Below are 12,599 nucleotides of genomic sequence, written 5' to 3'. Positions count from 1 at the left end.
CATGTATAACCCCATCTAGAGCACTACCTGTTTATGCTTAATTTTGGATAATATTTGCATTTGCTGGATGTTTAAATACTTTATCTGGTACTATGTACTCCGTACATCCACACAGTCCTTCATCCCCCCCTTTTCAACCTTTTCAAATCAAACCTCCGTGCTAGCTGCCTAGCCCTTCCGTCTCTACCAAGTATACGGGCCATTCCCGTCAATTGATTGGTCCAAACACGTTGGACCAGTCACCTCAAGTTTCAACACGATAGGTAGCCATGAATACTCATCATGCTGGTCGGGCATCGCAGACCAAAACAGGCAGAGATGCTGGTCCTCATTGCTGCCACTGGCTATCGCAGGAATCATAACACATAACAGGCCCAAAGTAAGCTGTTGCTGCGCTATCCGCCGACGCCAACCAACACCACCACCACTAAAGAAGCTAGCAGCAGCTAAACAGCCCAGCAGAACCCTGGCTCGGGCACCCGAGTTTGGAGATGATGATCGCCATTGGTATCATCCACTCTCCGCACCTTCTACTCGTCCAACGGCCGTGTCAAATCGCCCTGGCAAGTTGTGACGACCACGAGAGACATCTCCATTTTCTCCTTTCCTTCCCCGTTGCTTCGCTCGCTTCGATCATTTTCCTTTGTTTGCAATCGCTCGAATTTCAGTCAATTGGTGGGGCTCGATCTGACTTGTCTCTCTCTCTCTCTCTCTCGCGCTCTGTTGCTTTTCTTTTTCTTTTTTGCTTCGGGCGGTCTCGACCCAACGATCCAAACGGCCCAGAAGAGTGTAAGTCTCCCGTTAACGTTACCCCTGAACCCTCCCAAAAACTGCCGAATTTCACCCCCCCTCCCCCCAAGGCTGCTGGTCTTTGGCTTCTTTGGCACATCGCGACTTTCTTCCTCTTCTTAACCCGTCCATTCTTTCCTTTTCTTGTTGCTTCGCGTCCTCTCGTTTGAATTGTCGTGGTTGATCTCTCCCACCCTGTGCACTCGTTCTTTTGTGCTCTGTTCCGAGAGCACAGACGAATTTCAGACCAGGGGATCCTTTCTTGTTTGGCCTGAGCCTGCTCCGGGGCTGCAGGACATCCCGGCCTGCCTTGTTTTTCATTTCTCGTCGTTCCCTTCAGCTTCTGGCCATTGCAATTTATCTGTCGGTCTTCTGCTTCTGCCCTCTGGCCCAGTTCGCGTGGAGAAGTCGCAGCTAATTGGTGTTGTTGATCTGCTGCAGCAAGGCCAAAAGACCACAAAAAAAAGTACCTATTCGCCCGCCAGACTGCCCAAAAAATACAAGAGCGAACCTACACAGAACGATCCAGATTCTGACCGTTGTTTAATAAAAAAAAAGGAGATCCAAAGCTCTAGCGGTCGCGCGCATCCGCCCGACTCAACATGCCGGCCTTTTTCTCGCGAGTCTTCCGCAGCAAGGACGCAAATGCTTCCAAAAAGCAATCCAAACCCACGGCGGCCACCGATCTCATCCCCGCGAAGCCCAAATGGACCGACGCCTGGCTACGGACAGAGGTCGCCCCCGAAGAGGTGCAGGATCTCATTCGAGGCTGTTCGCATGAGTTGAAAGCTCGAGGTGGGTTGGAAATTCCATTCTGAACCATGTGGTGGTGGTGGTGGTGGTGCAACGCTTGCCATGCGCATTCTCCGGATTGCTGATCATTCGTCCAATTTTAGCTCTCAATACCCCATTTCTCCTGCTACCATACCGTCCGAGCTCCGATCCTAGCGCCGCACGCACATTCATCCGAAACTACTTCAACCAGTCGTTCGACAAGGGAGCTCCCGTCAGTGGAGATGAGTTGATGCAAGAGTTGCGGCTGACGGAGCCGATGGTAAGGAACCAACAATCTCAAGGAAGGATAGGGGAGAAAAAGCACATGGCTAATAACACCACGGGGGATAGGTCTTGTGCAGTGTGATGAAATGGTGTTGGAGCCGATTGACTGGCGGTGTGGTTACATGGGAGGCTTATGAACTGTTCAAGGTTGGTGAACAAGGTACGAATCTTGACCATGATGAAACATGGTGACATGTGCTGAACCTCCATGCTAGATTCGGATTTGGCCCGCGATGCATTCTCTACGTTCATCCCCATCAGTGTCGACTCCGATGCCCGCACGAAGATTATCTTTGACTTCTTCGATCTCTTGGCTGCCATCGCAGCCCACGGCAAATCAAACGGCCTGGGAGGCCGTAAGCTCTCGCGATATGCCGGATGGTGGGCTTTCGAGCACAGCGACACCGGCAATGGCTTCGAGGCTTCTTACAAGAACTGGGCAGCGTATGATTGAACCTCCACCTCCCTCTGTTACCGATGTGGACAAATGCTGACTCATGGACAGTGCTGCCGATGCCACAAGTCACTTGTTCTTTGCTTATCTTCGTTCCCTCTCGCCTGATATGCCGCGCGGCGTGACCGGTATCTCGTCGCTGCCTATTTCTCTTCAGACCTTGGTGGAGGCCACCGAATACCCCCCCGAAACCCCAACTTTACTTCAGGTTACCACCACCAAGGTTGTTATGATCGTCGATACCGTCTCGCCTACACCGTTTTCTCTGCTGCGCCGGGCAAAGAACTTTGAATACCGCGACGAACACTGGCACCTGCAAGAGTTTGCCAACTACGAAGATCCCGTCAAGGCCTTGACGGATGAATGTCTGCGTGTGCTTAAATGCATTTCCACCACAAACGAGTCTAGCGTGTCGAGCTCGAAGCAATCTACTAGCTTGCGTGACGCCTCGTGGTCCCGTTTCGAAGACATCGGTTTCGGTGGTTCCATCGAGTCAGATCCAGAGGATGAGGAGAACAAGCCGCCAGTAAAGACGGAGTTCAGCGGTATGAGGACCGCTCCTCAATCGCAGGGTGGAGACCTTGGCCGCCCCACGACTCCGTCCTGGGCAGATTTCATGTCGTCTGGCTTCACGGACGAGGCGAACCTCAAGGACCGGGTTGGTCCCCTTCTTTTGCCGCCAGACAAGGTTCTCCCGCCAATTGCGGCCACCCGTGGCCAGAGCTCACAGTCGCACAAGCGCAACTTGAACGCTGAGCCCTCACTTGAGCCAGCTGAGCTGGCCAGTATCAGCACTCTAGATATGGACGATTCCTTCTGGTGGGTCTGGATTACTAGTCTGTCTGGCGACGAGCCTGGTGCTCGCAAGGCTGTATTCGGCCGTTGCGCCCTCATTGAGACTCGCATCCGAGATACCAAGTGGCTCGTCTTGGAGGAGCAAGTGAAGGGAGCCGCCCCGGAACCGGAAGCTGGTGCCCAGATCGTCGAGAAGAAGCGCTTCTTCAGCTTTGGCAACCGCAAGGGTGCTAGCAAGCTGAACCGGAGCAAGTCGTCGGCCAAGAAGGTCTCTTCGATTGAAGAATCATACCAGCGTCCCAACAACTTGGCTCCACAGAGCAAGACCAGCATTGGCCCTGATCAGCACAAGAGGATCCAGGCCGCTGCCGCCGCTCTCCAGAAGAAGCACCGTGAACAGGAAGCCGAGGCGAACCAAGCCCGAAACGGCCCGGGTGATGACACTCGCTCGACCAAGACTAACTCCGTGATGACGCTGCAGCCTGCTATCGTGAACGAGGCCTCCTCGGCCATGAAGTGGGCTAGCAACTATGACAAGAATGCGTTCCGTGCTGCCTACTTGAGCAACAGCCGTGCTGGCACCGGCACTCTGGCCGAAGGTGCGAACGGCGAAACCAACGGTTCTCACGAACAGCCGACTACTCCTCCGCCTGCTCCTCTCCCGACCGGCACTGCTAAGAGTGGCCCTCCACCACCCCCGAAGGACAGTGGGGCCTTGGTTACACCACTGCCTCCCTCCCCCGAACCCGTCAAGCAGGAGCTTGCCAAGCAGCCCGTGATTGAAGAGAAAAAGAAGGACATTGCCAAGACGGTTGTCATCGAGGACCCTGCCGAGTCTCAGCCCAAGCAATCTATTGACGAGGGTGGGAAGAAGCTCAAGAAGAAGACTGGCAATGCTGGCTTCAAGAACATGTTCGGCAAGAAGAAGGCCGAGCAGCAGCAGCAACCGCAGCCGCCCATGAATACTACTGGTGCTAGGGAGACCTCTGCGGTGGCCGCTGCTCGTGCCGCTCTCGAGGCCAAGGCAAAAGAGTCCCAGGACCCGGTCTCCCGGTCGGCTCTTCCCAAGCCTAGTGCCATCAAGAAGAAGCCCATTCCTGCCGTCGCGGCCGAGTCCACTCCGGCCTCAGTCCCAGCCGCAGCTCCAGAGCCCGCAGTTGAGAAACCCTCTACTCCTCAGCAGAACCCCAAGCCCGCCCACGAGGAGCCCCAGCTGCCCTCTCAGGTGATCGAGGGCAGTGGTAGTCCGCCAAAGACCCGCCGTGCCCTTGAGTACGACGCCCTCTCGCGTGTTGACACCAACGAGGCCAATGACGCCGACCAGGAATTCTCCAAGTTTGACCAGGGTCCTCTCGTTGAGCAGCCCGCATTTGTCCCCGAGGACTCCGCCGTGGAGGCGCACCCTACCGAAGAGGTGCTCCCGAAGTCGCCGACCAACGGTCAGAGTCAAGAGGTGAAGCATGAAGTCCAGACCGAACCTCAACCCCAATCTGGACGCTTCACCAGCACCGAGGACCGCTGGGCTCAGATCCGTAAGAATGCGGCCGAGCGCCGTGATGCCACTCTCCCTGCCACCGAGGAGCCCGAGGCGCGGACCAGCCAGTCCGAGCGCACTGACGAGGGTGATACCAGCGGCGAAGAGACCATTGAGTCGCGTGTCGCCCGTATCAAGGCCCGTGTTGCCGAGTTGACCGGTAACATGGAGAACTCGCGCTAAATCACATACCCCCCACAAAAGCCCGTTGGCAGTAACTCCGTCATTCCTTTTTGTCGTTCTTCTCACTTGACCTTGTCTTACCTTTGAATACCTCCCCTGTCTGTTGGCGTCTCGAGCCTTCTTTCTTCTACTGTTCCTCGTTCCAGCATGCCGTCCTTCTTTACGCTGCCAAGATTTTGTCTCTTCGTGTTTGCTTACCTGGGCCCTGAAGATAATTCCCCCTCGTATGCCCGACCTGATGCTCTTCTTCACACAAGGGCCCTCTGGAAGTGGTATCCCCTTCATCAAGAAACTATACGAAAAGGGGCCGAAGAACCACAGCGACGAAACGCCGCGATACGAATAACGGATTCTTTTTTGGTTGTGATAGTACCTCTTCACTACCTTGTTCTAACCTACACCTTCGATTCGTGCTCACTCTTGATTAACTCTCTTGTGCGAGCTTTCTTGATTTCTCCTACAACGTCCAGACCGTGTCTGGATCGAGATATCCGGGTTTTCTCAAACCTACTTTCCTTATTCCTATCCTCTTATTACTATTGTCTATTGTCTGCTTGTTACCTCTATCTGGACTCCCATCTATGCCAGCTTGGGCATCTCTTATTATCTACTACCTATCTGCCTCTGCTTCTGCTTTGTGTTACTGTTTTGTGTTTGTTCTTGCTCTATTCCCCTTTTCGCTACTTGGTTCCTTTATACCAGTGAAGTTTGCTACATCAATATGATCTGAATTGAAGTGGATCGTCTGTTAGACTGAGATGTAGGATTTGTAGAAGTCGATAAGACACCACCTGTAAATTATATCATGTATTTTTAATCCTTCATAGTACTCACTTCCCTACCTCTACGCATCTCAAACACAAACAAACCTCCCCAGCTCTAAAGCCCCAAAGCCTTCGCAATCGCCAGTCCAACACCAGTCGCACTCGCCGGATTCTGCCCCGTAATCAAAGGCCCCCCAACACCCGCCGTCTTCGAAACAACCACCTTCTCCCCCCAAGGCTCATCAGCCTTGACATACCCACCACCAGAAATCTTCTGCAACTCCGTCTCCAGCATGAAAGGCATAGCATCTGACAGCTGGACCTGGTCCTCCTCGGCATTGGAGAAACCAGTAACGGTTGCGCCGGAGATCAGGGGCACGCCGGAGGGAGATTTAGCGTTTAAGAAGACGCAGGGCCCGTGGCAGACGGCTGCGACGGGTTTCTTGGCTGCGGCGAAGGTTTCGATTAGACTTAGCGAGACTGGGTCTGTTGTTAGGTCGAACATTGCTGGGTAAGACGTGTAGGTTAGCGCCAGACTAGTCTTTCTTTTGTTCTTTGGGTTGGGGCGGGGTTGGTAGATCAGGGAAGGAATGGTTGGGAGCTTACGTCCATGACCGCCGACGTAGAAGAGGGCGTCGAATTCGTCTGCTCGAGGCAGGATGTCGGATAATTTGTGGGTGTTGGTCCAAAGCGCCTTTTGCTCCGCGAGGAACTTGGTAGATGTTGCGTCGGACTTGAACATCTCGACTGAGGCCGGGTCTAGCGGGGCTTCGCCGCCCTTGGGCGAGGCGATGGTCAAGGATGCTTTTCCATGGAGGATTTCGTGGGGGTGGGCGAATTCAGGCTGGAGGGTTTCATGGTCAGAAATGGTTGGTTCTCTTCTTTTTCCATGAATGTATTGTGTCCCGCTACAATCGCTGGATGGAGGGGTAAGGTGTATTCGCGGGGCAGACTGCGTACCAAATACCATCCCGTAGGCCTTTGCAGCTTTGGAATCTCGTTTGCCGAGGTGAGAACGACTAGAACTTTGGGTGCCATTGCGATTGATGGTGAATTGAAGTAATTCAATGTTCGTGTGAGGAAATTGAAGATGGAGAAGTAGGAGATGTGGAAGGTCAGCTATTGCATTTCGTGTAGCTGGTGGTGGCTCTACAGACAGAGTTTCGTCGATATCATCATGCCGTCACTACTCGGCCCCACTGGTCGATTGTGGACTGTGGGCCGAGAACTAACGGACCCTGAAGAAACCCTGATTTTTACTTTCTGCAAGTGTGCGGTGTACGTATGAGGGTTCTGTATGAGAGGGATCTTTACATGGAAGAATTGCAGCTGGGTAAGTTTCCACGTCGATACAGTAGCCGATGCGTTTGGTGAAGGTGTCTCGGGCATCAGGATCGGTCTTGATCTGTCGAGTATGTACGTAGTATGTTGATGTTATAACGGGGAACAAAGATAGCTGTAGCTTAGAGAGATTGGCACGTCGAACAAACTTACTCTATCGGAACTAGCATACATTCCCACGTAGAACGTGGTTTATCAAGACGATGCCAAATCCCGAAGTTTGCGAGGCCTACATTTACAAGTATCAACTCTGGACTCGGCTAAGCATTTTATTCTCACTCTAATTCGCAGACACACCTAGCAAGCTACTTCAACTTCCAACTTGTGATCTAGTATGAAAGGGTCATTAATATTATTACTGTATCGTCAAGATCCTATATATGCACATCCCACAATTGCCAGGTCCCGAGGACCATCTGTATAGATCTCCCCTTCCACCTAGTGAAAACACGCATGCAATGCATTGGGTATAAAGTGCGCTGTCCTCCACTTCTTTTTATAGGCTCCATTTGTATCACAACGTAATGGGGCTTCGTGAGTATCAGTCCCGTCTCAACATCCATTACGAGACATACCGCAATCGGCGGGTTGCCTCAGCGGCAACGAGGGCGCTAATCGCGCCGATAAACAAACAGATGGAGATCGCGTTGGGCTTATCTTTATCCAGATTCATCCACTGCGTATCTGAGGCATCACTGTCCTTGTTGGGTCGTGCGCCGGGTTCCAAGAGACTAAACACAATCCAACTAATGAACGTGCCGACGAATTGCGGAAGCGTAGTGTATACATTCAACACACCGAGATAGATACCAGCCAACTCGCCCGTGGAGGGAATGTTCGAGGCTTGGTCTTCTTCATCGGTGTCACTATCCGAGTCACGGTGATTCAGTCGTAGCACCTCCAGCTCGGTGTCGGCGGCTGAATTGCGCAGACTTGCAGACGTGATCATAGTCACGCCGGAGCGCGTAGCTTCCGCTGCCATTCCTGGTGCCCCGGGACCACCATTCATGGTCAGTTTGTTGATTTCCACGCCCATGAATGCGAATGGTGCCCAGCCGCTGATCGCCCAGGGGATTCCACACACTGCCACGAGGAAGGTTGCAAAGGCCCGTGAGTGTGCCAGTGGAGCGAATATCATAGTGGCGGCGAACATGATGTGAGAGATCAGCCAGGCTGTCTGGAGGTCTGGTCGGACAGTTGTGATTTTCTTGAGAATTGCGGCTATACCGGGTGGGGGTCGAGGTGTGAAGCGCGTGCGCTTGGTATCTGGCGACTGAACGCAGAACGGCAAGAGGACGGAGCTTAAGAATGTAATTGAGGAGAAGACCGTTAGAGAAAGACTACCAACGCGGCCGACCTCGCCAAGCATGTCGGTTGTCTTCGTGGCCTGGTCTTTGGAGACCTCATAACGGAAGTAGGTCTCGCCAACCCATGTCGTGCTATAGAAAAGGAAAGGGAACCACCCTGGAGCGAGTTAGCAGGGCAGTCATGTAATGAGAATGAGATCAATTCATACCGATCCAAGCCCAGAATTGAGCCCAGCAAATGGCCTGAATGCGAGGAGGGAGTTCCATCGTGGTTTTGAATAATTGTGAGATCGCTTGAATTGCGCCTCCTTTGCCATCAGAGTCCCTGTTGTCCTGATTTAGTTTTGATATCATTGCAGCCTCGAGTATGAATGACTCACCTCGCTGAGATCAGAACGCGTTCCTTGACAGAGTAGGATGTCACAGCCACCGCCAGAATCAAAGACATAGCGGCAATCACCGTCATCTGCTTGAACTGCGTATCTCCCAAAAGGCTGCCAAAAATGCTGACCGTATCAATCGAGCCAATTACATAGCTGATTAGCTGACCAATAGCGCACATTCGGCCCGCTGTTACGATGATCAGTGTCTCTTCCACCATGACGGCTGGGAATGACATACCCCAGGCAGACCCAGCTTGCTGCAATGGAATCGGAAGCGTATCCACAATCAAGCTGCGACAGCATGCTTGGACTGGGAAAGTGTTAGCAGCACTCAATGCCTGTTAATTTGTCCCACTTACCAACGTTGATAGAAAAGTCGACCGCGTAGATACTGGATACAGCCAACGCGATAGTGGCATTTTTGGCCTATAATTCTCTGATCAGATTCATATCCTTGTGCCTCGAAAGGTAACTTCTAGTGCCCACCTTCTCGGGATCTTTCACAAACATGCCCACAATCTCGGCTGTCCAACCTAGTACGATGAGACAGAAAGCCACGACAAAAGAACCAAAGACCATAAACGGTCTCCGCCGGCCCCATTTTGAACGCGATCGGTCGGCAATCACGCCGATCAGAGGCTGGATGATCAGTCCTGACAGTGGTCCAGCAATCCATACCAATGAAGTCTTGGATTTTGTCAAGCCGAGTTGAAGAAGATATGGTGTGCAATCTATTGAAGCATCCAGAATTAGCGCTGTTGGCCGAAAGTTGGTCGATTATTGCTGCGATGGAAGTCACGCACATGTCATCTCAGTGCCCCAAGTGAACCTATCCTCCACGAAACATCAAGTCAGCCGCTGAATACCAAGTACCACAATCTTGTTAAACCTCCATAGAAATCATCCCCCCTTTTGTCTCATTCCGGAGCAATACGCACTGCAATCCAACCAGACTAAAGGTCAACAGCGCCATGCGCGTCGACTCGCTTCGTCCCTTGATGGACGGCGTGCCCGCCCATCGTGCAGCCTGTGGCATGTTTGTGTCGCGCGTAGGTGCATACGCCTTCCCCCACCTTCTCACACGGAATCGGTCAAGTCAATGGCTCGGCGTGAGGCTTGGGGTACGCTGTTGATCAGTGCGAAGACGCGCACAGTCGGAAGTCGGCTCGGTAGGGCCCAGTTTTGTGCTCGGAGTATTGTACGAGAGCGTTTTCGTGCAAGTGGTCTTTTCAATCTGATCTTCCGTCTCGGCCGTAAGGGGAATAGGGCATGTGCGCGTACGAGACTCCGGAAATGAGTAGTTTGTCGGCGATTTTCTTTGCTGGCCAGGCTCTCCCTGTGATCGATTGTGTCCGCGGAGTCGCTCCAATTCGCTTCTTCGTTGCCTCCAGGCGTTGTCAGGAGACTTCGGTCGGTATATATCGAGATGTAGAGACCCCAGCAGCGATGTGTCGAGTGCAGAGTCGCATTTGAGTAAGGAGAGAAAAAAGGACCTGGCCTGAGCGCGGCGTGTCAACTGCGGGAGTCCAGGACGCCTTATCGAGTTATCGCCAGGCCAGTCGGACCCGCCCAGGGGTATTGGTCAAATGCCGATCGACATTCCGGTTTCAGATTGTTCACACAATAACAGATAGGGTCTAGGCCTTCCAATGAACTTGGAGTCTTGATGACTACAGCTGTATACAAGATTGTTTTCAAGATACAATATACCAGCTTTGGGTCGGTTCATGGCGATTCGATAAGAAGGGGCCAAATAAGACCAAGAGGGATTGCTGACAAGCAATTTACAACTCTGAGGGAGAATTGCTGTTTCGACACCACCATTTCTAAATCTAGTTAAGCGCTGTAGTCGTCTTACTATCTTCTAATCCTCCAAAGCTCTTTGTAACGATGGTTGCGATCTACCACCTACGCGCCTTCGCCCTGCCATTCTTACTCACCTCCCAAGCCCGCGAATTTACTGCTGATTTTACTGCTGATTTTACTGCTGATTTTACTGCTTATGTTACTACCAATCTTACTACTAATTTTACTAGCACTAGCATCAGTGGACCCGTGTGTCTGTATGGCGGTCCCAAGTCGCGTGGCGTTCAACAAGCTCTAACTTTAATGGAAGGTAGTGGTATACCACGTACTAAGTGGAGTTATACGCCCCTATGAAACTATGCATGATTGCTTGAACATTGGAATCGCTCAAATAAAGCTCAGCCATACATGACAATTCGCACAACCTCAAGGGCCCAGCGCCTGCTTTGCCAGTGCCACCTGGGCTGCCGAAAGAATGACCTGTACCATCGCCAAAATGATGCTAATACCTCCTATGATCAGCACCGCCCAGATAGTATACCAGAGCCTCAAATCACGTCGGTCCCGCCAAAGCGACTTGAGTCTGCCGGGCTGAATGCCCGAGATATAGCCCTGGATAGCCGACAGCCTCTCATTGAAGATGGGAAAGTCGGTGCTGGCATCGTAGGTCTCTCGTACGGGACCAGTGAACGAAAACATGGATGTCGAAATATCCATGCCGCAGAGTTGGTCGAGTAGGGGGTCAACATCGACCTCGTCGTTGATTTTGGCCCGGCAGCGCTCCTCCTGTCGGTAGAGTTTCCGGGAGCGAACATCGTGGGCGAAGAGCAGGCCATACGATAACATGATCTCATTTAGGAAGTCTTGGATCGAAAAGCGAGGTACCGGGCTCTCCTGATCGAGGTAGAACTCTTTCGTCAATCTGTCACAGTCTTTGTCAGAGTGGTGAACGTGGGCAGGCCGTACCTTATTGCGGTGGGGAAACTTACGTCGATAAAATCGAGTCTCCAGTATTGTGCAACTTACAAAAGGACGGCAGCCTGAACAGGTATAGCGCTGTGACGATGGGATCGAACTCTAGATGAGCCGCAATCGAATTCACCCAGATGATATGGACGTTTGCGAGATTCTTCAGCACATCTGCATTGAGAGAGGACACGCAGAATTTGACCGAAGGCTGTCTGGGGTCATCATTGGTGGGCATACGCCAGTCAGCTCGTGGAAGAATCTGGCCAAGTGCACGAAGAAGCTCGTCTATGGGGCGGGCTGAAAGATTGATGTCCACCGCATTCCTGGTAAAACATCGGGCACCTTGCGTGTTGATCTCGAAGTGGCCCTGTCGCTGTACTGGTGTCGGACTGTACAGTCGCGATGCTATTCCCACGGCCGAAAAGATGCATTGCTTTGCGATGGCTTCTTCTTCGGGCGTCGTAAAAGCCCGAAACACACCTCTCTCGACTAGACCCTGCAGGGCGCGGTTGATAGACAGGTTTTCCTGCTGGCGGTAGGAAAGTATAATATCACGAAAGGAGTGGATGATGCGTGTTAGGTCTGGTTCGTCCGGGTGGTACTCTGAACACAGGATAGTGCCGAACGGGAGCGATGAGTATAGTACCTTGGGCCGTATGTGATCGAGAACCACTTGGGACTCCCTCGACTTCTCAGCTCTTTCATTACCGATACAGGCCCGGATGAAGTCGAGCTCTGCATGAACATGCTGTTGATCGGATGCAGAGGATATTTCCTCAATAGAAGATGCCCTCATGGCTCAATAACTGTAAAGTGCGAAGGATGCCTGTGATCTAGCTGGTGATGAAGTGCTTAAATTCCTAGATCGCAGCGTTAAGGCCAAAAGTACGAACTGATCATCTTGCCTAGATCTCGCCAAAGCTAGCCCTTGAACAGTAAATCGACCATTTTTAATGGGTCCGGAATACTTACGTTGCTGCCGTGCATGTCAGCTTTGATGTTGCGAGTGTTCTTCGTGGCTGAAGTATACGATCGTGGGATCGAAAGAATGGTCACCCATAGGCAACTTGGGGCCAGGAGTGAGAAAAGATGAGGCTCCGATCCACGCCTCGAAGCAACCCGGGTTCTACTCCACTACATCCTAAGTAAGTAAACGCAGGTAGATTGCTTTTTTATGATGCTGATACATTTACTAGAGGCAATACATTGATCTAA

At 52.2% G+C, this 12,599-nt stretch overlaps 4 protein-coding genes across 4 annotated transcripts; 1 reads left to right on the top strand and 3 right to left on the bottom strand.

Annotated features, from left to right (window-relative positions):
• Positions 1-1,391: 1,391 nt before the first annotated feature.
• On the top strand, positions 1,392-4,814 carry N7458_001301 (DUF1708 domain-containing protein; the record flags this gene model as incomplete). The annotated part of the gene is made up of 5 exons (XM_056904684.1): positions 1,392-1,584; positions 1,686-1,843; positions 1,915-2,008; positions 2,064-2,292; positions 2,354-4,814. The coding sequence occupies 5 exons, from the start codon at positions 1,392-1,394 to the stop codon at positions 4,812-4,814; spliced, it is 3,135 nt and encodes a 1,044-aa protein (XP_056768791.1).
• An 879-nt stretch (positions 4,815-5,693) lies between these two features.
• N7458_001300 (ThiJ/PfpI family protein) lies at positions 5,694-6,616 on the bottom strand (the record flags this gene model as incomplete). Its single annotated transcript, XM_056904683.1, has 2 exons — positions 5,694-6,422; positions 6,539-6,616. 2 exons carry the CDS (start codon positions 6,614-6,616, stop codon positions 5,694-5,696), a joined length of 807 nt encoding a protein of 268 aa, XP_056768790.1.
• An 865-nt stretch (positions 6,617-7,481) lies between these two features.
• N7458_001299 (putative sucrose transporter) lies at positions 7,482-9,645 on the bottom strand (the record flags this gene model as incomplete). Its single annotated transcript, XM_056904682.1, has 7 exons — positions 7,482-8,383; positions 8,436-8,551; positions 8,607-8,919; positions 8,969-9,035; positions 9,096-9,340; positions 9,413-9,438; positions 9,548-9,645. The coding sequence occupies 7 exons, from the start codon at positions 9,643-9,645 to the stop codon at positions 7,482-7,484; spliced, it is 1,767 nt and encodes a 588-aa protein (XP_056768789.1).
• Positions 9,646-10,841: 1,196 nt separating this feature from the next.
• Positions 10,842-12,180, bottom strand: N7458_001298 (uncharacterized protein; the record flags this gene model as incomplete). Its single annotated transcript, XM_056904681.1, has 2 exons — positions 10,842-11,337; positions 11,405-12,180. 2 exons carry the CDS (start codon positions 12,178-12,180, stop codon positions 10,842-10,844), a joined length of 1,272 nt encoding a protein of 423 aa, XP_056768788.1.
• Between the last annotated feature and the right edge of the window lie 419 nt (positions 12,181-12,599).

This window comes from Penicillium daleae (genome assembly GCF_028827525.1).
Source record: "Penicillium daleae strain IBT 16125 chromosome Unknown utg000002l_segment0_segment0, whole genome shotgun sequence".
Taxonomy (NCBI): Eukaryota; Fungi; Ascomycota; class Eurotiomycetes; order Eurotiales; family Aspergillaceae; genus Penicillium; species Penicillium daleae.
The sequence above is the reverse complement of the archived record's forward strand: the minus strand, read 5'-3'. Positions and strand labels throughout refer to the sequence as shown.